At 46.7% G+C, this 21402-nt stretch overlaps 1 protein-coding gene across 3 annotated transcripts in view; it reads right to left on the bottom strand.

The window, feature by feature from the left end:
- The window catches only part of DRP2 (dystrophin related protein 2), a gene marked incomplete at both ends in the record, with an annotated part of 28003 nt that extends 7970 nt beyond the window's left edge, over positions 1-20033 (bottom strand). Inside the window, 14 exons of one of the 3 annotated variants that reach the window (XM_082610317.1) lie at positions 1211-1377; positions 1723-1880; positions 3776-3861; positions 4084-4285; positions 5434-5508; positions 6989-7050; positions 7366-7426; positions 9073-9151; positions 9598-9744; positions 10112-10380; positions 12363-12483; positions 13892-14048; positions 15633-15796; positions 19917-20033. In XM_082610317.1, the coding sequence (XP_082466443.1) occupies positions 1211-1377; positions 1723-1880; positions 3776-3861; positions 4084-4285; positions 5434-5508; positions 6989-7050; positions 7366-7426; positions 9073-9151; positions 9598-9744; positions 10112-10380; positions 12363-12483; positions 13892-14048; positions 15633-15796; positions 19917-20033 (1865 nt within the window). Of the gene's footprint in view, positions 1-1210; positions 1378-1722; positions 1881-3775; positions 3881-4083; positions 4286-5433; positions 5509-6988; positions 7051-7365; positions 7427-9072; positions 9152-9597; positions 9745-10111; positions 10381-12362; positions 12484-13891; positions 14049-15632; positions 15797-17069; positions 17079-19916 lie in introns of those variants that run through there. The other 2 variants (XM_082610318.1, XM_082610319.1) reach the window with 2 other exon arrangements.
- Between the last annotated feature and the right edge of the window lie 1369 nt (positions 20034-21402).

The raw sequence follows: 21402 nt of genomic DNA, 5'->3' as shown, positions 1-21402 counted from the left end.
CCTGGTGCCTGGTGACCACCTAGAGGAGTGGGATAGAGAGGATGGGAGGGAGGGAGACGCAAGAGGGAAGGGATATGGGAATATATGTATATGTATAACTGATTCACTTTGTCATAAAGCAGAAACTAACACACCATTGTAAAGCAATTATACCCCAATAAAGTTGTAAAAAAAAAAAAGCAGGGTGGTTGTAAAGAGAGTATGTGCTAGTGCTTTAAAGTGGTAAAAACAAGCATTTTATGATGAAAGCCAAATTCAGGATAGCGGCTACCTTTGTGGGGACAGGAGGGAAATGTACTCAAGGAAACTTCAAATATATTGTTTTATATATTATATAAAATATGTATATAATATATAAATTTGTAGATATATAAATATATTATATAATATATATAAATATATTGTAAAATATTGTTTGTTTCTTCAGCTTGGTGGTGGGTGCCCACCGTGGGGCGCTGGAGCCTACTCATACAAGCTCATGGGAGCTGGTTGTTAAAATTTCAGGAATTTTCCAAGCCAGTTGTTAAATATAGCCATTATTTAAAAATTAAATTGTATAAACTCACAATTAAGCAAATGGTATTAAAAACAAAGGTAATAAATACTCAAACTCATCACTTCCTATTTCACTATTATCTATGCTCTCGAGGTTGTCTACATTTGTTATACCTGGTGGTGGAAATACTATAAATGGTGTGCAACTGTGCATCTCTTCCTGACCTCCTATGGGTAGCCTGACACTGGCCACAGTGGGAGTATTTACGTCATGGAAATGAGCCAATGCTATATCACGTTTCTCTTTTGCTTTCTAGAGAGTAGCACATTTGCCAGCACACCTTTTGGTGCGTAGGTGTTCTCATATGTCAGGATGCTGGGGCTTCTGGGTTCTACTTAATGCTCCCTGGGAAACAATGAACAAATTACTTCCCTCTCTGTGCTGTTCTCCCACCCCACCCACTTTTGCTTCTCTATACATTTTTCTAGGTCTGAATACTTCATAACACAACTAACAGAAAAAAATTTCATCATTTTTGAGTTTTTTAAAAGTTAAACATTCTGCAGTAGAAAGGATTATAACAGTATATAACAACATACAATAGATTAGTTGTAATTATATAATTATGGAATGCCCTGTTTTGCAATATATGATTTATATGTAACATGGCCTATTTATTATTAGTATCACTCCAGCAGGTATTGCTTTCCCTACCTGAAGCCTTTGATGGGGCACTGCCTACAGATAGAGCACTTGGTCTGATGCTTCACTTGTTCAGCAATGGTGACCCGATGCAGAACAGCCAGCCACACCATGGACTGGGGCTCCAAGTTGACCCATTCCAGGAACTGTGCAGCTTCAATGACTGGCTTCCCAGTGCTCTAGAGAAACAAGAAGCCCAGTAGTGATGTTGGAGGCCCAGTGTCTTGTGCCTAGAATGGCAGCCCTCAGGGGAGGAGGAGAAACAGCAAGACCTGGTTGGACTCTGGGTTAGACTGTTCTCCAGAGGTGTCCACCTTCTACCCTGTCCTAGTTGACCTGGTGCCCTCTTCTCAGGACTCTGACCCTAAAAGCCCAGAGAACCCTCTGCCCTGTTGCTCCAGCCCAACAAACTCCCTCGCATCTGAGTACTTCAGATCAAAAGCCCAGCTCTCAGTCCTCCCTCCCTTCTTCCCACCCCCTGTCCCATCATTCCTCCTTCCCTCCCTCCCCAGTTCCATACTCACAAAACGGAAGCAACTACGGACGCTGGGCTCCACGTTGCTGCCCCCAAAGGCCGCCACTTCCCCCAGCTGACGGGGCACCTGAATGGCCTCATGAAGCAGGACACCAAGGTGGCGTTGGTCACACTGGCTGCCTGAGTTGGCCACTTGGCTGAAGAGGTCTGCTGGCCCCACCATAAGTCATGGCCAAGCCCGATACAGGAATGGCCAGAGAATGGTGTGAGGAGAAAGAACAGAAAAAGAAGACGGGGAAAGAGCACATTGACTTAGCTAATGACTTTTGAAACTGGAATACCTAAAGGTCCATCCCTGACCTTCTAGAAGTCCAGGAGTTCTAAAAGCAGCATTCCCCTGGGTTCAGAGAGAAAAAAGTGAGTCAGACACAAAGACGGAGAGCATCAGAAAGACAATGGGAGAGAGGGGTGAAGACAGAGAGCAAGCTGTGTGTGAGAGCAGTGCCAGACACAGATATGACACTGCTGGGAAAACACAGTCTCAAGAAGCAAGACGAAGGGGTGTGGGGTTCAAGGGTGCCTGAATATGAGTTGCAGTCAGTCTGTCCTCTCCCCTCCTGTTCATGTAGGAATCTCTCAGTTATCCACACAGATGAAAAGAAACACTGGCATGGATAATCCAAAAAAAGGGGATAATTCAACACACTTGATCATCTAAGAATTCACTCTAAATCACTGTGGAACAGACTATGGTACTTATATATTTGAGCATGGTCTATATCTGCCCTTGTGGGAACTCCCCCGTACCACCCCAACTTTAGAAAACCTCCTCCAGAGGTTCTTGTCTGTCCGTTTCATACGTCACCTAAGGCCCAGAAAAGGAACAGAACCAAAAGACAGAGGGCCTGGGGTTTATTTCTGGATCCATTACTGACTAGCTTGTAAAACCTTGGGTAAGTCATGAACCTCTCTATGCTGCAGTTTCCTTACTTATAAACAGAGACTAAATCATCACTGTCCATCCCGTCTCAAAGGAACATTGGGAGGAATAAATTATATCATAGCTATGAACATACTTTGAAAAGTCTTTTTCCCTGTAAATCTTTCCTAGACGCTGTCCTCACTCTGCTGTGCTCTGATATAGCACATATCCTTTGTCATTCAGATTATTCTAATTAGCACTCTAAAAAATGCTTTCTGTGTACTTCTGTATCCTCTTCTGGACTGTAAACCACTTGAGGCAGGGACCATGTCTAACTGGACCTTGTACTCACCACATGTAGCACAGTGGTCAACGCACATTAAACACTTGACACTAGTGATGCTGTTGCAGAAAAATGCAAAATGCTGTACAAATGATGGAGGATGGAGGGGAAAGCAAAGGTACTGTACACCAGAGAGGTTCAAACCTACAGAATTACATGTTGTCCACCTCCCAGATAATGGGGATTATTGCACACCACCCACGTGATCACATGGGAAGTCTCCAACAGAATGTGTGACCTAGTTTTTTTTTTATTAATGTATAGCTTTTTATTTTATTTCAGATGGCTGTGTTGATGATGCAGGTTCTCAGGAAACCCCCAAAACCATAAATGCCTTTCAAAGCTTTTGACAGTCAGGGTAAATTGAACAATTCTCAGTGATGTATTATATAGTAAAAACCATTCCATTTATAAAAACCAGCACACACCTGCCTCGTAAACAATAAAACTGTCCTCTTCCACATTTGTGTGATGTGGTTTGAGCTTCAGATTGGGAGAGGGCTAAGCCTGATAGGCCAAAGGGAAATGGAACTAGAAAGTCCAGGTCCTGGGTATCCCAGGTTCCCAACTCAGATCCCCATCAAGTAATTACACCACATCAGAAGAAACCAATGCCCTTGGAGTAACAGTGGGAATAATAACAGGCCTTAGACCCATCTTGGCCTTTGGCTGTTGTGGATTCTTTGCAATAGCTTGGACCAGGAAGCATTACAAAGTAGCCTGAGTAGCCCTCTGCTGAGTCATAAGACTGATCTTCTGCTTATCTTAGACTTTTCTTCCTCCCACCACACCTCTCCCTCCACACAACTCTACTCCAAACTTTGGAGTTGTACTCACACTGCAGTTTTTCCTTCACTTCTGTGCCACACAGGCATGCAATGCCAGTCTTAAAGGACAATGCCCGCATCTTTCCACTGCGACCACTAGGTTTAAAAGAAGAGACTGAGAATATGAATATCTGTAAAGGGTTAACATCTTGGCAGTCATGTCCCTCACAGGGTTGATCCCAGCAGGGCTCTGTGCCAGCCATGCCCCAAGCTGAGCTGAGTCCAAGTGCACCAGGGGAGCAATTCCTTCCCACCATGCCCACTCCAGATGTCCCATTGAATTTCACCATGGAGGCTGTCAGGGCTGCAAGTCCTTACCTATCAAAAACATTGAGGAGCCAGTTGAGGCTCATGTCCACACAGAGTGGCACATTGACCAGGATGCCTCTTTCCTCCTCCAGCCGTTCATATAAGGCAGTCAGGCAGTGAATGACCTCCACCACATCCATTACATGTTCACTGGCCTGCAGATCATGCTCACTGAAAATCTCCAGGGCTGTGGTTAAAGTTACCAGGTCCACTGGGAAGGAAAGGAGAGAAGGAGAAACTATAGCCAAAAGTAGAACACCAGGGACTAGACAGGAAGATACGGCCACCAGCATCACCAAATCTGACTCAATCTCCAGACTAACCATCTGTAAGTATGAAACAAGCTTGCCCTTTACCAAGACCCTCAACCCAAGTAAGGAGAAGGCAGCAGAAGGCCCCCTAAATTAACCCCAAATGTTTCTATACCCAAATGTTTCTTGACATCAGTTTCAAGAAGATGGTGGGATTTGGGTAAACTCCCAGGGGTTGAATACCATTTTTTTTTAACTTTCTTTGTCTTTACACGCATTTCAACGGCAAATAAGTTGGTCTGTGAACCTCGTTCTGAAAACCTAGTCACTGGTTATGAAGGCTCAGGTATGCCTGGGTAAATGTGACATAACTCAGGAGGATTTTTTTTTTTTTTTGGCAGTACGCAGGCCTCTCACTGTTGTGGCCTCTCCCGCTGTGGAGCACAGGCTCCGGACGCACAGGCCCAGCGGCCACGGCTCACAGGCCCAGCCACTCCACGGCATGCAGGATCCTCCCAGACTGGGGCACAAACCTGTGTCCCCTGCATCGGCAGGCGGACTCTCAACCACTGCGCCACCAGAGAAGCCCAGGAGGATTTTTTAAACTACCTCCAATGCTGGAATCAGCCTAGCCAGATAACCTGGTCCAGGAAGACTGAATGGACAGTGTCTCAGAGAAAAGACAGAAGGCACATTATATATGCAGCCATGTTGTCCCCTAACCACTGGCATTCGCTTCAACAGTTCTGCTGCTACATCCAATAACCCCAAGATGGTGAAAGAACACAAGCCTCCAGTGACTCCAAACCATTTGCTGGGATACTTCTTGCCATAAAACACTTGCTTGATTATCCGTTTTGGGCAGGGAAGAAGGGACAAGGAAGAGGATAGCTGTGGGTTAATTTGGAAATAAGTCTGGGGGTTGGGGAAAATAGAAGGGCCTTGGAAAAATCAGGTGCCCACAGCCAGCATATCTCAGCCTTTGGAGAGTCCCCACAAAGCCAGTCTACAGCACTGGACAGGTGGGATGAAAGTGGGAAACAGTCAACAGATGAGGAAGGGTAGATGTGGGGTGAAGTCTATAAGGGAAGTGTAATGGGAGACTTACGACGCAGTGCCTTCTGGACTCTGCGTAGCTTCATGGCAGTGCGGTAAGCTGAGAACTTAATGTTGTTCAGATCAGCTGCAGAGAATGGAAGGAGACCCACTCAGATCAGGGAAATGCAAATTAAAACCACAACAAGATGCCATGTTACACCTGCCAGATTGGCAAAAAATAAAAGTCTGACAATAGCAAGCGTCAGCAAAGATGTGGATGAATGAGAATTGCTGGTGGAAGTGTAAACTGATACAATCACACTGGAAAACAACTTGGTATTACCTAGTAAAATTGAACATTCATATATTCTACGACCCAGCCAGCTATATATCCTAGAGCAGTGATTTTCTCATGTTTTGCTTGCTTGTTTGACCAAGCAGCACAGTTCTTGTTAGCTCCAAACTAGAAACGACCAAAATGTCCATCAGTAGTAGAATGGCTGAGGAAACTGTGGTATATACAATGGAACACTCCACGGCAGTGAAAATGAATGAACTATAGTCACATGCATCAACATGGGTAAAATTTACCACATAATAGTGAGTCTCTCTTGGCAGTCAAAGATAAGGTGCATGACAGTCATATTCGTAGCCTGGATAGTATCTTTCAAAGAAGATCTAGTACACATCTATAAGCATGACTACCTAATGTGATGATAAAATCGTTCAGGGAGAGTATAGAGCTTCCAGTTGAGGGAGGTGCAGAGGGGAAAGGAAAGAAGGCTACTGGAAAAAGCACAAGGACTCACTTCCACCCTCACCTGCTTGTTGAATAGGATTCCCTTCTATTTTTTTTAATTTATTTTTTATTGAGGTAACATTGGTTTATAACATTTTGTAACTTTCATGTGAACAACATTTTATTTCTACTGCTGTATACCCTACAAAGTGCTCACCACCAAAATTTAATTTCCATCTGTCACCATACAGTTGAACCCCTTTACCCATTTCAACTTCCCCCTACCCTTTCCTCTCTGGTAACCACTACTCTGTTCTCGGTATTTATGTGTTTGTTTTTCTTTTGTGCATTTATTTTGATTGTCTCTTTTTATATTCCACATATAAATGGAATCATATGGTATTTGTCTTTCTACTCATGTCACTCAGCATAATATCCTCAAGGTCCATCCGTATTGTCACATGTGGCAAGATTTCATCTTTCTTATGGCTGAGTGTGTGTGTGTGTGTGTGTGTGTGTGTGTGTGTGTGTGTGATCCAGCTATCCCACTTCTGGGTATTTATTCAAAGAATATAAAAACACTAATTCAAAAGGATATATGCACTCCTATGTTCATCACAGCACTATTTACAATAGCCAAGACATGAAAACAACCTAAGTGCCTGTAGACAGATGAATGAATAAATAGGACATGGTATATATATATATATATATATATATATATATATATATATATACACACACACACACACACACACACACACATACACACACACACACAATGGAATTGTGTATTCCACACAATGGAATACTACTCCCTTATATTCTTATAGGACAAAGGCAACTGTATAGACCTCCACACTATACAGGAAACTTGAATTCTTACCTAGGGTTTGGTATAACTCAGTCATCTTGGGATGGTCCCAGCATGTGGTCTGAGCCTGGTGGCTACAAACAGAAGCATCAGTAGTGCCAGGGTCTATACCACCCCCCAACCCCTCAAACACACATGCACACACCCCTCAGCGATAGGTTGGATGCAAGGAGGAGCAGGATCTGAGGGTGAACCCTGAGGATCCCAAAGCACAAGGGTTCACCTTTACCAGGTAGAATCTTAAGCTCTTGAGATGAGTAGGAGGAAAAACTGGAGTGGATGGAGGAATCCCAACAGGTAAGGGGTGAGAGGGATAGATAGAAAAAAAGACAGGAAAAGGAGGGGGTGGGCAGGTGACTGACCCATTTCCGATTCAGATGATCACTCACTTGATATAGTAGGGAACTTTATTGGGTGAAATTGCTCTTTCCCAAGGAACCTGAACAGAGGCTGGTGAGAGAGAAGAGAAAGAGAAAGAAGCTGACCACTAATGCTCTTCAGGCCCCTGGTTACTCCCCTGCTCTATCCTCTCAAAGAAATAGTTAAGCCCAAAAGGGGATGCCTGACTCTCACTGCCAGCTCTTAACAGCCCCTGAGCATGGGGTAAACACTTTTAAGGAACACACTTCTCTCCCTGACGTTTGGGTGAGGGAAGGAGAAGAGGTTGTCACTGACACCCTCATGTGCCAGAGACATGATAAGGGCATGAACAGGTGGCCTTGGCCACCCTATCTTCTCCCTGAGCTGTCTGCCATTTTATCCATTCAGCAGAAGGCAGCTAGTGTGCTGCTGTGTATATGAAGTGGACCCTACTTTCCTCATGGGGCTCAAAGCCCTTCCCCCAGAAGGTCAAGCTTCTCAGTCCTGTGGGACAATGGGGAATGGGACTGCTCACTCCTCTCTGGTGAGGAACTCTCGAAAAGGATGTCTCTCTCTGCTCTGTGTCTTTAACATACGGATGCTCCAGGAGAGGCTCAGTCACCTGGCCAACTTCCTCATTGCAGTTTCCCTGGGTACAAGAGCCCTCTGCAGGTGTATCTGCATGCCAGTGATTAGAATTCAATAGTTCTAATTACCATTAACATTGGTTAAGTTCCTACTATGTGCCAGATACTCTGCTGAATGCTCTGTGTGCATATCTAATTTTCATATCTGTACATTCCCACTATCTCCACTGCTGCCACCCTGATCTGGGTCACCATCATCCCTCATCTAGATTGTTGCAATATGCAATATGCATCCTGAAAGGTCTCCTTCCTCCCACTCTTGCCCCCCAACACTCTGTTAAAACATAAGCTGGATCATGTCATCCCTCTGCTCAATCCCTCCAGGCCCTCCGTGCTCTGGCCTCCTGCTCCCATTCTGACCTCTTGCTCTCTCCCCTCGTCACTCAGTTCTACACTGGCCTCCTTGCTGTTCCTCAGGTATGCCCCTGCCTTAAGGTCCTGGAAGTTGTTGTTCCCTCTGCTCTTCCCTAAGATATCCACATGGCTCATTCCTTCACCTCCTTGAGGTTTCCACTCAGTTGCCTCCCTCATTAAGTCCAGCACTCCCTAATTCACGTCTTCCCTGCTTTCCTTTTTTCTCCATAGCACTTGTCACCGATTGACTTTGTATATATTTTACTTATTTGTTTATGGTCTGGCTTCCTCCTGTAGAATGTAAGCTCTCCACGTCCAAGGATTGTTGTCTATTTTGTTCACTGATGTAGTCCCAGTACCTAGAACAGTACCTGGCCCACAGTAGGCCACCAAGAAATATTGCTGGAACAATAAAGTCATTTAATTCCTATAACTCTACCAGCTATGTAATATTTTCCCTCTTTTTACATATGGGAAAACTGAGGTTCAAAAAGGTTAAGGTATTTTTTTCAAGCTTGCACAGATATAAAGTCGAGCAGCTGTGACTCAGATCCAGGTCTCTCTGGCTCAAGAGCCTGTCCTTTTAACCACTACACTACACTACACTGTTTTATCCTACTACTTCTTAGATGCCAAGGTACACTGCGCTCCCACCAGGCCCCCAAGGGACAAGAGTAGACCCTCTTGGAAGGTGGCTGAGTCTCTACCAAGTGAAGCTCAGTTTGTCTCACATACAGGAGAGGAAGTGCTGTGACCCAGGCCCAAAGTCCCGGTGGGCATCCTGGAGCTGCTTAAGTCTCTCACCAACTGACACCTATGGAAAGAAGGTGCAAGAAGTCAGTGGACTCATTCCAGGTATCCAGGGTAGGATTTCCACGTGCCTCTGACAATCTTTGTGAATTCCCTCAGAGGCTGCCTCTTCTCCAGTTCCAGATCCTCCCACCATTCACCCAAATCCTAGCCTTCCCATGGCACTCCCAGGAGTCAGAGAAGAGCATCCCTAATTCCAGGCCACAGTCACCCTTCATCTGCCCCTGTCTACCCTGAGGGGCAGACAGGCCCCTCTCAGACCATTTTAATCACTTCCTGCAGTTTAGAGGTTGAGAAGCCTGTTTCCTGGCCCCAAATTCTCTACAACTCTTTTCCCACATAGATTCCAATTCAATGCCCCTTCACTTCCTTCGGGCCTGGGTAAGTGGCCCCCCAAGCCTAATTATACCAAGCCTTTTCCTCATGCCTCATTCCAGGCTTCTCTTTTACCTGTAGCTGTTTCCACCGGATGTTGATCTGCTCCAGGGCCCGGGAGTTCTCCATTGACAAGTGCACATCAGAAATGGCAAGTTGATGGGCCAGATCATTCACCAACTTCACTCCATCTTTCATGGGGAAGAATTCTTCTTTGAATAGCTATAGAACCAAAACCCAAGTGCCACAGTAGGTAGAAAATAGGAAAGAGGAACCATTAGTCATTTTAATAGCGCAACCTCAGTGCTTGCCTATTAGGGCAACCAGACTAAGGTATGTGCGTGGTGGGGGGGCATTGTCCTTATCCTCTTCCTTTTCTACTTTCAGAAGACACCAGGGGAAAGAGAAGCCAGTAGAAGGGCAGAGGAGACTTCAGCTAAACCAGCCCCCAGATCTAGCACAGAAACTGGGACAGACTCTATTGAAGTCCAGGGCAACAATGGAGCCTCAGCAGCAGGAACACTGTCAGGATCTGTGAGGAACATCTGGTCCCGGGGTGGACTGTAGCCACGGGAGGGGGCCTGCATACCTTAAGAGCCTGGATGTGCTCAGGAAGTGAATCAATGAAGAGATCCCCAATGGGCTCCCAAGTGGCTCGGACTCCCTCGGCCTGAGTCAGAGTTGCGCTTAATTCCTCCATTGCCCCTTGGATCTCCAACAGCTGCTCCAGAGTGCGCTCAATGTGGCGGTGCTGGTCCACGCAGCGGGCTGTCAGCTTCTCCCATAGTTCACTGGCCACTGTTGCCTGCTTCCACACAAAGCGGCTAAGATTCTGGATCCGCTGTCTGGGAGAGGTATCTGCATGGGCAGGCACGAAGTCAGGTCAGGCCAGCCAGGCAAGGATAGCCATGGAAAGACAGAGACAGATAGCCCTTTGTAAAATGCGTGTGTGTGTGCATGTACATGTGTATATATATTCATACACACACAAATACATTTTTTTCATAGTTGAGCTCCTTTTGAAGATTCAGCTTTTAAAAAAATTAAAATTTTTATTTTGAGTTCGCTGTAGATTCACATGCAATTATAAGAAATAATACAGAGGGACTTCCTTGGTGGCACAGTGGTTAAGAATCCGCCTGCCAAAGCAGGGGACATGGGTTTGATCCCTGGTGCAGGAAGATCCCACATGCCGTGGAGCAACTAAGCTCATGCACCAACCACAACTACTGAGCCTGCACTCTAGAGCCCACGGGACACAACTACTGAAGCCCAAGTGCCTAGAGCCTGCGCACCACAATGAAGAGTAGCCCCCACTCGCTGCAGCTAGAGAAAGCCTGCATGCAGCAACAAAGACCCAAGGCAACCAAAAATAAATTTAAATAAATAAATAAATAAAGTTTTCCTGTGGTCTCACATCACTTCCAGCTCCTGCCTAAATTCTTAAAAAAAAAAAGAAAGAAAGAAAGAAATAATACAGAGATCTCATGTACCCTTTAGCAAGTTTCCCCAAATAGTAACTACTTGCAAAACTATAGTATAATATCACAACCAGAATACTGACATTGACATAATCCACCAATTTTGTTGAGTTCCCCAATTTTACTTGTACTCATTTCTCTCTCTCTCTCTCTCTCTCTCTCTCTCTCTCTCTCTCTCTCTGTGTGTGTTTTGTTATACACGATTTTATCACATGTGTAGGTTCATGGACTCACCACCACAGTCAAGAGACCATACAGGTGTTTTCCACTTATTATATCATGAGGATTTCCTCATATTCTTAAGAAATGGGCAAGGTAAAGAGTGAGTAAAATAATTAAGACGTGTAGTGAGGCAAGTCATTGAGTCCTATTCACGTGACCTTGGAATGCGATTTTGCATTAGTGTCTGCTGCCCACTTCCTTCCAAAAAAGGGAGGTATTTTATGAAGACCCAACAAAGGAGAGGTTAGTATAATTTGGCCAGCCTTTCCACCTAGGCTCCTAAATTGTAAGTTTCCTCTTCCTCCCTCAGACCTCCCCTCAGAAGTAGATTCAGAGCCCGCAAACTCCAGACTAATTGGAATTGTCCTGCTCTCTTGAGCTCGTTCTATCTGAGGCCCATTGGACAGTAAATTGAGTACTAGTCAGTACTCAGTAGGAGGGGCTCAAGGTAAACTGAGAGGGTCAACAGCATTGACAAAGGGCTGCAGTAACAAAGGGTCCTTTCAGGCTATACATAACCAGTCTCAGAAGGTTGAAGCCTCTTTCTAGAGAAGAGGGCGTGCTGGGCCACCACTCAGACCTGAGCACCACGGATCCCACCCTGCTGCCTTATTTAAACCTAGACCTACAGTGACGCGCTCTATTGATGAAAGGGGGCCAGAACTCACCAGGGTCAGAATTAAAGAGTCACGATCAGTTCTCTTTTCAAATGCAATCACCAAACCTTTTAGATTTTTTAAAGGTTTTTATTTTCTGGTTGATTATAGCAGCGCCACATGCCTCTCTATGTTGTAATAAAGCAGTATGCTTTTAAAGGACATACTACTACTTTTACTTACTGAGTTACTTTAACGCATTTGAGTCTTTTTTTTTTCATTTTCATGCCTTATTAAATGGCCACACATGATGCTCCAGAGAGCTACATACAGCTTTAGGCCACACGCTCATCTCCCCTGCTCCGGGCTCTGTTCTCTTTGCTTTTTCTTATAGTGTGAATCTGGCTTCTTCCCAACTTTGGACTCCCAGGAGAAAATTATCCTCCTAGGTAACAGTTGAGAAAATGAGTTTGGGGAGGGCAGGAAGGTGTTTAATGGTTCACAGCTCAAGAAGAAGATGAAAGAGGGGAAGATCACCCACCTTTGCTCTCAGAGTGAGGCTCCTCTAACTCATCAAATGGGTGCTGGGACAGGAAGGCCTGAGCTGACTCCAACACAGAGTAGATATAGGGGCCCCGAGACTTGACATCTTCCATAAAGGCCTGTGAAGTTAGCAATGTGGTCAGTGGGGAAGGAAAGTCTTTCAATTGCTTTGAAATCCATCCTGCAATCGACAATCTTTCTTCTCCTCAGTGCAGCTTGATCCTTTGGTGTTATCCTGTATCTTTGGGCTACTCAGACTGAAGATGAGCAGTCTTCTCCTTAGGCAGAAGAATAACTCTGACACTGGAAGGTCTATTTACCCTGAAATGGGTCTGTCTATGACACAAGGTAGAGTGAAATGTGGGGACTCAGTGCTGGGAATCTTGGCTCTCTGGAAGACTCAGAAAGTCCTCTGTGAGGGGCTTAGACAAATCAAAGCCAGGATGGGCAAGATTTATATTAAAATTTTAATAAGTTTTTTTGTTGAAATATACACTAATAAGAGTATACAAATCAAAAGTGTACAGCTCAATGAATTCCCATAAAGTGATTCAATCTCTGTAACCAGTACTGAGATAAAGAAACAGAACTCCACCAGCATCCTGGAAGGCTCCCTCATGACCCCTTCTGGTAACTCTCTCATTCCCCCCTCCCCCAAGGTAACCACTATCCTGACTTGTAACACCACCGATTAATTTTGCCCATTTTTGAACTTTATATAAATGGAATCAAACAGTGTGTGCTCTTGTTTGTATTTGGCTCTTTTTTCACTCAGTATATTGTCTTTAAGATGTATCCACGCTGTGGCACACATTTATAGTTTATTTTCTTGTTGTATGGTATTCCGTTCTGTATTCATCTTTTAAATTGAGATATAAATGATATATAACATTGCATACGTTTAAGGTGCACAATATACTGATTTCAAACATTTATGTAATATGATTGCCATTAGCTAACACCTCTGTCACATCACATAATTATCATTCCTTCTGGTGCATTCTGGATTCATTTTAAGAAGCATGTTATTTTCTGATTATAGAGGTAATATATGTCACAGAAATCTTAGAAATCTCAGAAAAGTATGAAGAAGAAAATTTTAAAAATTCTGATTTCATCACTTGGATTTAACCATTGTGAAGATTTTGATACAGTTTCTTCTTCTGTTTGTATACATGTGTATACATACATACATACATATCTATTTTTATACAGTTAAGATCCACCTGTATATAGTTTTGGATCCTGTGTTTTTTCACTTAATATTATATTATGTTCATTTTCCCATGTCCCCATTACAAATCAGGGAAGAATTTTAAGGGAGGTCAATATTTGATGTGAAGAATAGAGGGGAAAGATTTGACTTATTCTCTGGAGTACTATCCACAGACCAGTAGGACTGTACACAGCTTCCTGTGACTTTAAGCATCTAAGCAGAAACTGGGCATCCATCAGTCAGGGTGTTGCAGAAGAGATCCCTTCCCGATGGAGAGGCTACACACCACGGCCTCTGTAACTCTAACCTACCGCGTGCGTCTCCTTCTCCTGTTGCACCAGGGCCACATCCCCTTGTAGGGGCAGCTGAGCTGACAATTCCTCATCCTTTTGGCTGAGCCAGTCAATAATCTCTTGGAGAGGGAGCTGAAGCTTTCCACTGTGATCTGAGAAGGCCTCTAGGCGGGCGCTGCACACAATGGTAAGACCAGTGATTTTCAATCCTCTTGTTAAGTTGCAAAACATTTTTCCCCAACAAATACATATGTGGAACCTTAATATATAAACAGATGAAAGAGGTGTTGCTCTGATCAAAGTGGGAGGAGGCCCGGAGCCCTCCCTCTGACCCACCCACAAAGGCTCCCAAGGCACCTCCAGAGGGAGTACGGTACCAAAACACTTGGCAGACGTCAGTTAATTCAGTTGAGTGTTCAGCATCACGCTGAGAAGGGTAGCGAACTGAGCAAGGCCATTAGAGGTGACAGCTGTCTGGCTGCCCTGTTGTCCTAGAGGACCTCAAGTCATGCCAAGCTGCTCATCCTCAGAGGCTTCTTGGAGGCTGCCTTCTGAGCAGAAGCGGATGAAGTAGGTGGAAAGGGCGTGTCAGGTGGCTGAGTTTGGGCACGCACGTGTGTGAGGCTGCATACAAATACAAGCAGCCCAGGGGTCCCAAAGGATGAGGACAACATAGGCTAGAAGTTGGACATATGGAAGGAGGAAAATGGGTACCACATAATCACTTTTTCTTGCCTTCCCCCACAAATGAGCCATGAGCTGAGGTCCAAGTGGTTGGAAGCCAGAGGCCAGCCCAGGCTGTGTGCATACATCGAGCCCATTCCCCTCAGCCGACAGTGCTAACTAGGCATTGCATCCCTACCACCTGGGCCAAGCCTTTTACCTACATTTTTGCTTCCACTAATTCTCAGAGCAACCTCATGAGGTAGGCACTGCTATTACCCAGAGAGGTTAAGTAATTTGTCCAAGGTTACACAGTTAAGTCACTGGTACAGTGATGATTTGAACTCAGGTTTGTCTGATTCCAGAGCCTGCATTCTTTCAACTTCTCCACACTCTTCATCCCCGCCAGAACCCACCAGAAGCCAGGAGCTTGGTCTTTGATAATAGGGAATAGAGAGGAAAAGTGTGTGTGGGGGTGGTGGTGGCAGGGGTTATAGAGAAGGGTAGAGGAAAGAGGAACAACTGATACAGAAATTGCCTTCAGGCTCTTACTGATTCGCCCTTAGTTTGGGGAGGCATGGGTGGGTGATAAGCAACAGACAAGAATAGAGGGATAAAAAGATGGGAAAGAGAGTAGATGGGATCTACCAAGATGGAGAAGAGTTGAGAGGAAGAGGGGGAGGCAGTAAGCATATCCTCCATTTATACATCTGAACTTATACATTTAAGTTCAGAAAGCATTTTCATATCTTATTTGAGTCCTCACAACAACACTGGGAGATAGTTAGGACAACTCTTATTCTTCTACTCATTTTTTTTCCTTAAAAACTCCAAACAAGTGGAAGCTAAAATCCAGAGATTACTCAAACCAATTATGCAAGGTGACACAGCTATTCAAGACTGAGGTTCAAATCCAAGTCTCCAGACTTCTGACCCAGTGTTCTTCCCCCAGTGCCAGAGAAGGAAAAGGAGGAGAAACAGAGGGTGAGGCTGACGAGAAGGCTGAGAAAAGGATGATGGGCTACAGCAGCAAGAGGAGCCCCACACCGTCCCAGACAACTCCCTAAAGCCCCTGTTTCGAGGGGCCAGGCCTTACCGGAGGCTGTGCGACTTCCTTTTGATTTCATTCCAACACAGATTCATGGCTGGTGGTTCCAGGGGTCCAGCGGCACCAACAGGCCCGTTGAATAGCTTTGGGCTTAGGTAGGGCACCCCAGCACCATCGTGAGGAGGCGCAGGGGTGGGGGCAGCAGCTCTAACCTGGACAGAAACACAGACACCTCTGTGATCCCTGGAGTGTGCCACACCCTGGTCTGCACCAAGCGAAGCGTGGGACAAGTGTGAACAGAGGGAGAGAAGGGCTGGTTCTGGGGTGTGTTCAGGGGTGGGGGGTGAGAGGAAGGATGACTCCACGGCTCTGTTCATGGCAAGGTCCTCTCTTGGGACAGGTCGGTCACTTTTAACTGCTGACTCCTATCATTATCACTCTTATTATTGGCAATTTTGCCAGGACTACTGCCCAGATGGGACCCTGGAAGTATCTGTGTTAGATAAGAGCTGCTCAGAATTTCCCAAAGACAGGCAACCATGGCATTCAAGGTGAGCTGCAGCTCTTACTTCAGTGTCCCACAGTTTAGCCAGCCTTCTAGAAAAGAAAGCTGAAGGGCTGTCCCACAAAGTTCCAGAGAGAGAGAAAGAGAGAGAGAGAGCAGCCAGAGAGAGCCATCAGTAGTAGATGTCCTACTTCCAACTGAATCTAGGCCTTGGTGCCCCCTCTTCCTCTTCCCCACTCACATTTCCCGCCACAGTCAGGAAGGCTGGAAAGAGTCCTAAAGAGCACTGTTCATCTTCCATGGGTTGAGAAAGGGCTAAAGTAGCATCTTGGGTCCTGATCCAAAGGACTCTGACCAGAGTCGACAGCTAAGAGGACCAGCCGTGGAGCCTGCCAAAGTCTCGCCTTGGGCCGTCAAGTTCAGAGGCCGTCACTTGCTCACCTTGTAGGGTATTGTGGGGTTTGGGGGAGTGTGGGTTGTGCCAAGTAGCCCTTCAGGAGTTAGCTACCTTCAACGCAGTGCCAGACCTGCGCAGCCAGGGGCAGAAGGGGGTGGAGAGCAGGGGAGTGTGGAGAGCAGGGGAGTGTGGAGAGGAAATCTCAGCCTCGGGAAACCCACCTGCCTGCCTGCCTGTCTACCTCCTCACCTTCTGTGGAAAGCACACGGTCCTGGTGGCTGAACCTCCTCTTGTCTCCCCTTGCCCCCAAACCATACCTCCTCCCCACACAAGACTCTCAGGAAGTTGGGAAACCAATCATCCCATTCAAACCACAGCTCGAAGTGCTTAACACATAGTAGGTGCTGAATAAGTATCTGCTGATAAAATTAATGATGCCCAATCTATAGAATAAAAAATATTCAAGATTTAAAAAAGAACCCACAGCTCGCAGCCACACACGGAAGGAGAAGCGGGAGAGCAGCCAGGCTCTGGGGCAAAGCTCTGAGTTCAGTTGCCTTGCGTCCCCGGGAGCGGACCCTACCTGTGCCGCCTGGGGACCCAGTTGCAGGATTGGACAGCTCCATGATGATCCTTCCACACAAATCTGGACCCAGTGCCCGGTGAGTTAAAGGCAGAGTCCCGACAGGCTCTGAGCAGGCTCCCTCAGGGAGGGTGGGCAAAGCTGAGGCAGGCCAGGAGGCGGGATCTGTCACCCTGTTTGTTTACTGACCCCCCAGGAATCCAGAGGGGGCGGCTATGTCAGGACTCCAGACGGTGAATCAGGGCTTTGTCCCTGGGGAATTCCGGCTCACTCCCAACTGGGCCCGCCACACCGGGGCCAGGAGGGCCCTCCCAGACTGGCAAGGATGGTGAGAGTGGGACTGAGCATTCCATGGTGCTGAGGAGGGGCACGAAGAGGGGAGCTTCTGTTGATTTATGTTCCCTTTCCCTGGAAGACACAAAGGACTCACTCTGCCTCCACCCCCACCCCCTGAGGTGAAGGAAAGGATCAGACTGCTTTGGTGACAAACCTCTGGTAAGCAATTTCCCCAAGGTCTGGAAGGACAATGAGCTTGGTGAGAAGCCTTGTCCTTGACTAAGGAAGCGTCCTCAGAGGCAGTGAGAGATGTGTGTGGCACACCTGGGGACAGAGCTGTGGTTGGGAAGGTGGGCAGCAGAAGACTGACCCAAGCCCACAGTGAAAATGAGAGAAGAGGGAGAGCCTTGTCCCCACAGACCCCCGCCCCTGCACTCTAAGGCCAGGGGGAGATGGATGGTCAATGGGCAACCCCCCCTGGACTTTTGCAGGGTGGGGAGAGGGCAAGAGGGAACTCAGAAACTCCATGCAGGGATCCAGTGCCAGGGAGGCTCCTGTGCCCTGCCTGTGCTGTCCTAGGTCTCTGGCCTGAGGGGCAGGGCCCCTTCTGGAGGTGGCCACTCTTCTCCTTTGCCAGCAGACTTGGCTGGAGAAAGGTTAACATTCCCAAGCTGGGCTCCCACCCCTCAGCACTGAGGCAAAACACTTCATTTTGACCAAAAAGGGTTCTGTTCCAATCCTCATTTATCTCCCACAGAGTCTTCTGGGCTTTCCACAGTTCCACATTGTTTCCATGCTGAGGCCCACCTACAGGAATAGTTAGAGCAGCTGCCTGACCCTTTCTGGGGCTACGGGGTAGAGCCTTGCGGGGTGGATGGGGGATGGCAGGGGACAGCCGGCCAAGAGCAGGGAGTGGCTCTAGCTCTGGGTCGCAGCTTGGCTTATGCTGGGATAATTGGTCCCAAGCCAGTCTCACAGAGTTCCCCAGACTGGGAATGCCCCAGAGTTAGAAATGGCCTCTTGTGATCCAGCCACAACCTAGTTGTCTGGTTCTGATGGAAGCGCCCACGATGAGCTGGGCTCCACCCATGTTAGCCTTTCATTCCCTCCAGCCTTCTTCTCAGTTTCCTATGCCCCCATTTGGCTCCTTTACCATGCTCCACCACCCTGTTCTCCCCTCCGAGTTCCCCCTAATAATCACAAGTCCCCTGTGGCAGGGCCAGGCACAGAATAGGCAAATAACGAATAATCATAGTTTTCTTTCCCTATCAATAGCCTTCTACTTCTGGCTTTTGTGGCCAAGATGTTTGCTTCTCACTCCCCACTCCCCATAGGGCTCTCTCCTTATCTCTTGAAATTTTAAGACAAAGTCAGAGCCATAGAAAAGGAAGAGAAGAAACTAGACAGTGACTGAGGAGAGGGCTTGGTCTCACCATTCTCTGTCACAAAATGAAGCCCTCAGGTCCCGTTGCCAGATGGAGATGTTTGGAGGGGGTGGGCAATGAGCAGGGCAAGGCTTATGGAAGGACCCATGCTTCTCAATCCCTCAACCCTCTGAAAGTCCCAGTCTGGGGAAAGGGTAGGTGCACAGGGGGACTCTCAGTTGACACTGACTTTGAGAATATGTTACAAGCAGCAAATTCTCTCTGGCTAGACATGTGAAAACAGCTTGGGAGAACCTGGGTCTTATGCCTCTCTGGACCTGACTTTCCCTCATTATTCTCCACCAAATGGGCTCCCCAGCACCTACATTCTCCATCCATGCCACCTCTCCATCCGTGTCTCTCTCTTCCTCCTCCCTGTATATTCAGCTGCTGTTTGCAGCTGAATAGTGACTCAGCACCGCAGCCCATCTGTGAGACACTAAGAAACATAGTACTTTCACACACTCCTGTGGCCTCTGGACCCCAAAGCATTGTAGGGCAAGCCAAAGTATGCTGATACTTCTCTCTCTTGTCTAGTCAGCTTTCCCTTGGACCTCCCTCATTGTCAGGAAAGGGGGCTGCCCTCTTGGGATTACTGCCTCTCACACACGCTCTGACCACCTAGAACATATGCAGGTGGGCACACGCAGCACCACCACTCCACTTCTATGGGAGGAGAGAGACAGGAGAGGCCAGTATGAAACTCAGGGGAGCCTTAATGGGGTTAACCCACTGCGAGTAAGACTAGGGACTTGAGAAGAAGAGCCAATGGAAGGAGAGGGAATATTCTGCAGGTGTGGAATATGAGGTAAGCCACAGAGAAGTCAAGACAAAGGAAGGTCCTGTCTTGTCCTTGGCTATACCCTGAAGGATCATGCTTTTCTGGGACCTCCCTTGGGAGGTTAACATAAAACCAGCCCCCTCAGCCATTGTGGGCCCTTTGGCTTGTCCAGCTCAACACACTTCCTTTGCCCCATGTTCCCACCCCCATAAAAGGCCTCATGAGTGAAAAGGATGGGCCAAAGGAGACCCCGTGCTGTCCAAGAGGTTTCATGTATATGGACAGAACCCCTGAGCCTTAGGAAGCATGGATACCCACAAGATCACACACAGATCCTGTGTCCACCTTTTGCTTTCGGCCTCTTACCTGAGGCTGGGGGCAGGTGCTTCGGAGGCTGCTGCTGTGATGGAAGTGGTCAGCTGCCCGCCACTCATGACATCGTGGGAGGGTGTAAGGGCATCCCTGCATGACCATAGGTTGCATCAGAACTGAGGCTCATGGGGAGGTAAGGACAGGCAGTGCACCAACTGTTGAGCATAAGCACCTGGAAGAGTAACAAGGAGAAATTTAGAGTCAAGATCTAGAAAAGGACTGCAAATCCACCACTTCCTTAGAGGTGCCTTGACCAGTTATGTAAATAAGTATTCAAAGCTTACTGACCTATCCAATAGTTTTTCTCAGGCTATCATGTACCATAAAAATTTGATTTAATTACTTATCAAGGAAGTATTTATTGTTTCTCTATTGTGCTTTGTGCCAGAGACACAAAGATGATATGCTGAGATTTCACTGCCTGGGGATGGGGTGTGGGAGATGGAGGGGGGCAGTCATATAAGCTGATAATGATAATAAAACACTTATGTGGCAAATGCTATAATCGAGTTTTGACCAAAAGGCTAGGGGAGCACAGAGTGGGGAACAACTAACTCTATCTGAGATTTCAGAGAGACTGCATTTGAGATGAGTCTTGAAGGACTCAGTAGATGTTTGCCTGTGCAGAGAAGGGAAGAAAGGGAGAAATGCATTCCCAGCAGAGGGACCCACCTGTGCAAAGGAGGATGTCACAGAAAAAGCACAGCATGTTGAGAGAACAGTAAGTTCAGTATGGCTGGAGTTTGGGAGGCACAGAGATGAAAAAGACATGGTGCCTGTCCCTGAGGAGTTCACATACGGAGAGAACAGACATGGGGAAAATCAAGCCATAAAGTGTTACTTGCATTAATTGTAGAAGTATTTATGGGTTGTAGTGAAGGGATGGATGAGGTGAGTTCTACCTGGTCATGTCAGGAAAAGTCTCCTTAGAGGAAATATACTTGAAGTGAGTCATAAAAGAGAAATCAGATTGTCATTAAGCAGAGAAGATAAAACAAAAAAGAACATTCCAAACAAAATGTATGGTGTGACCAGAGTACAAGGTAGGTGCTTTGTGGGGAGTAGCAGGTGAGGCTGTGGCCAGATTGGGTCATGCCTTGAATGATAAGCAGAAGATTCTAAGGCTTCATCTTATAGACAATAGGAAAGCACTGAAGACTTTAAGCAGGGGAGTGACATGACTAGATTTGCATTTTAGAAAGAGCCCTCTGGCTACCTTGTGGAGAGATTCTCTTGGGCAAAAACCCATTGAGGGGCTGTCAAAATAGGCAGGCAGTTGCAGTGAGGAGGGAGCAGAGAACATGGCTTTGAGTTACATTGAAGAGATAAAACACTGGGCTTGGTGATCACTTGGAGGTGAAGGGTGAGAGAGGTGAAGGAGTCAAAGGTTTTTAATTTGGGAGCTGGGTGGATAATGCTGCCAACAGCAGGAAGGGAAAGACAAGAGAAGAAGCAAATTTGGTGTGGCGGGGGCGGGTGA

This window comes from Mesoplodon mirus, assembly GCF_964341445.2.
Source record: "Mesoplodon mirus genome assembly, chromosome: X".
NCBI classification, from domain to species: Eukaryota; Metazoa; Chordata; class Mammalia; order Artiodactyla; family Ziphiidae; genus Mesoplodon; species Mesoplodon mirus.
This window is presented reverse-complemented; position numbering and strand designations above follow the sequence as displayed.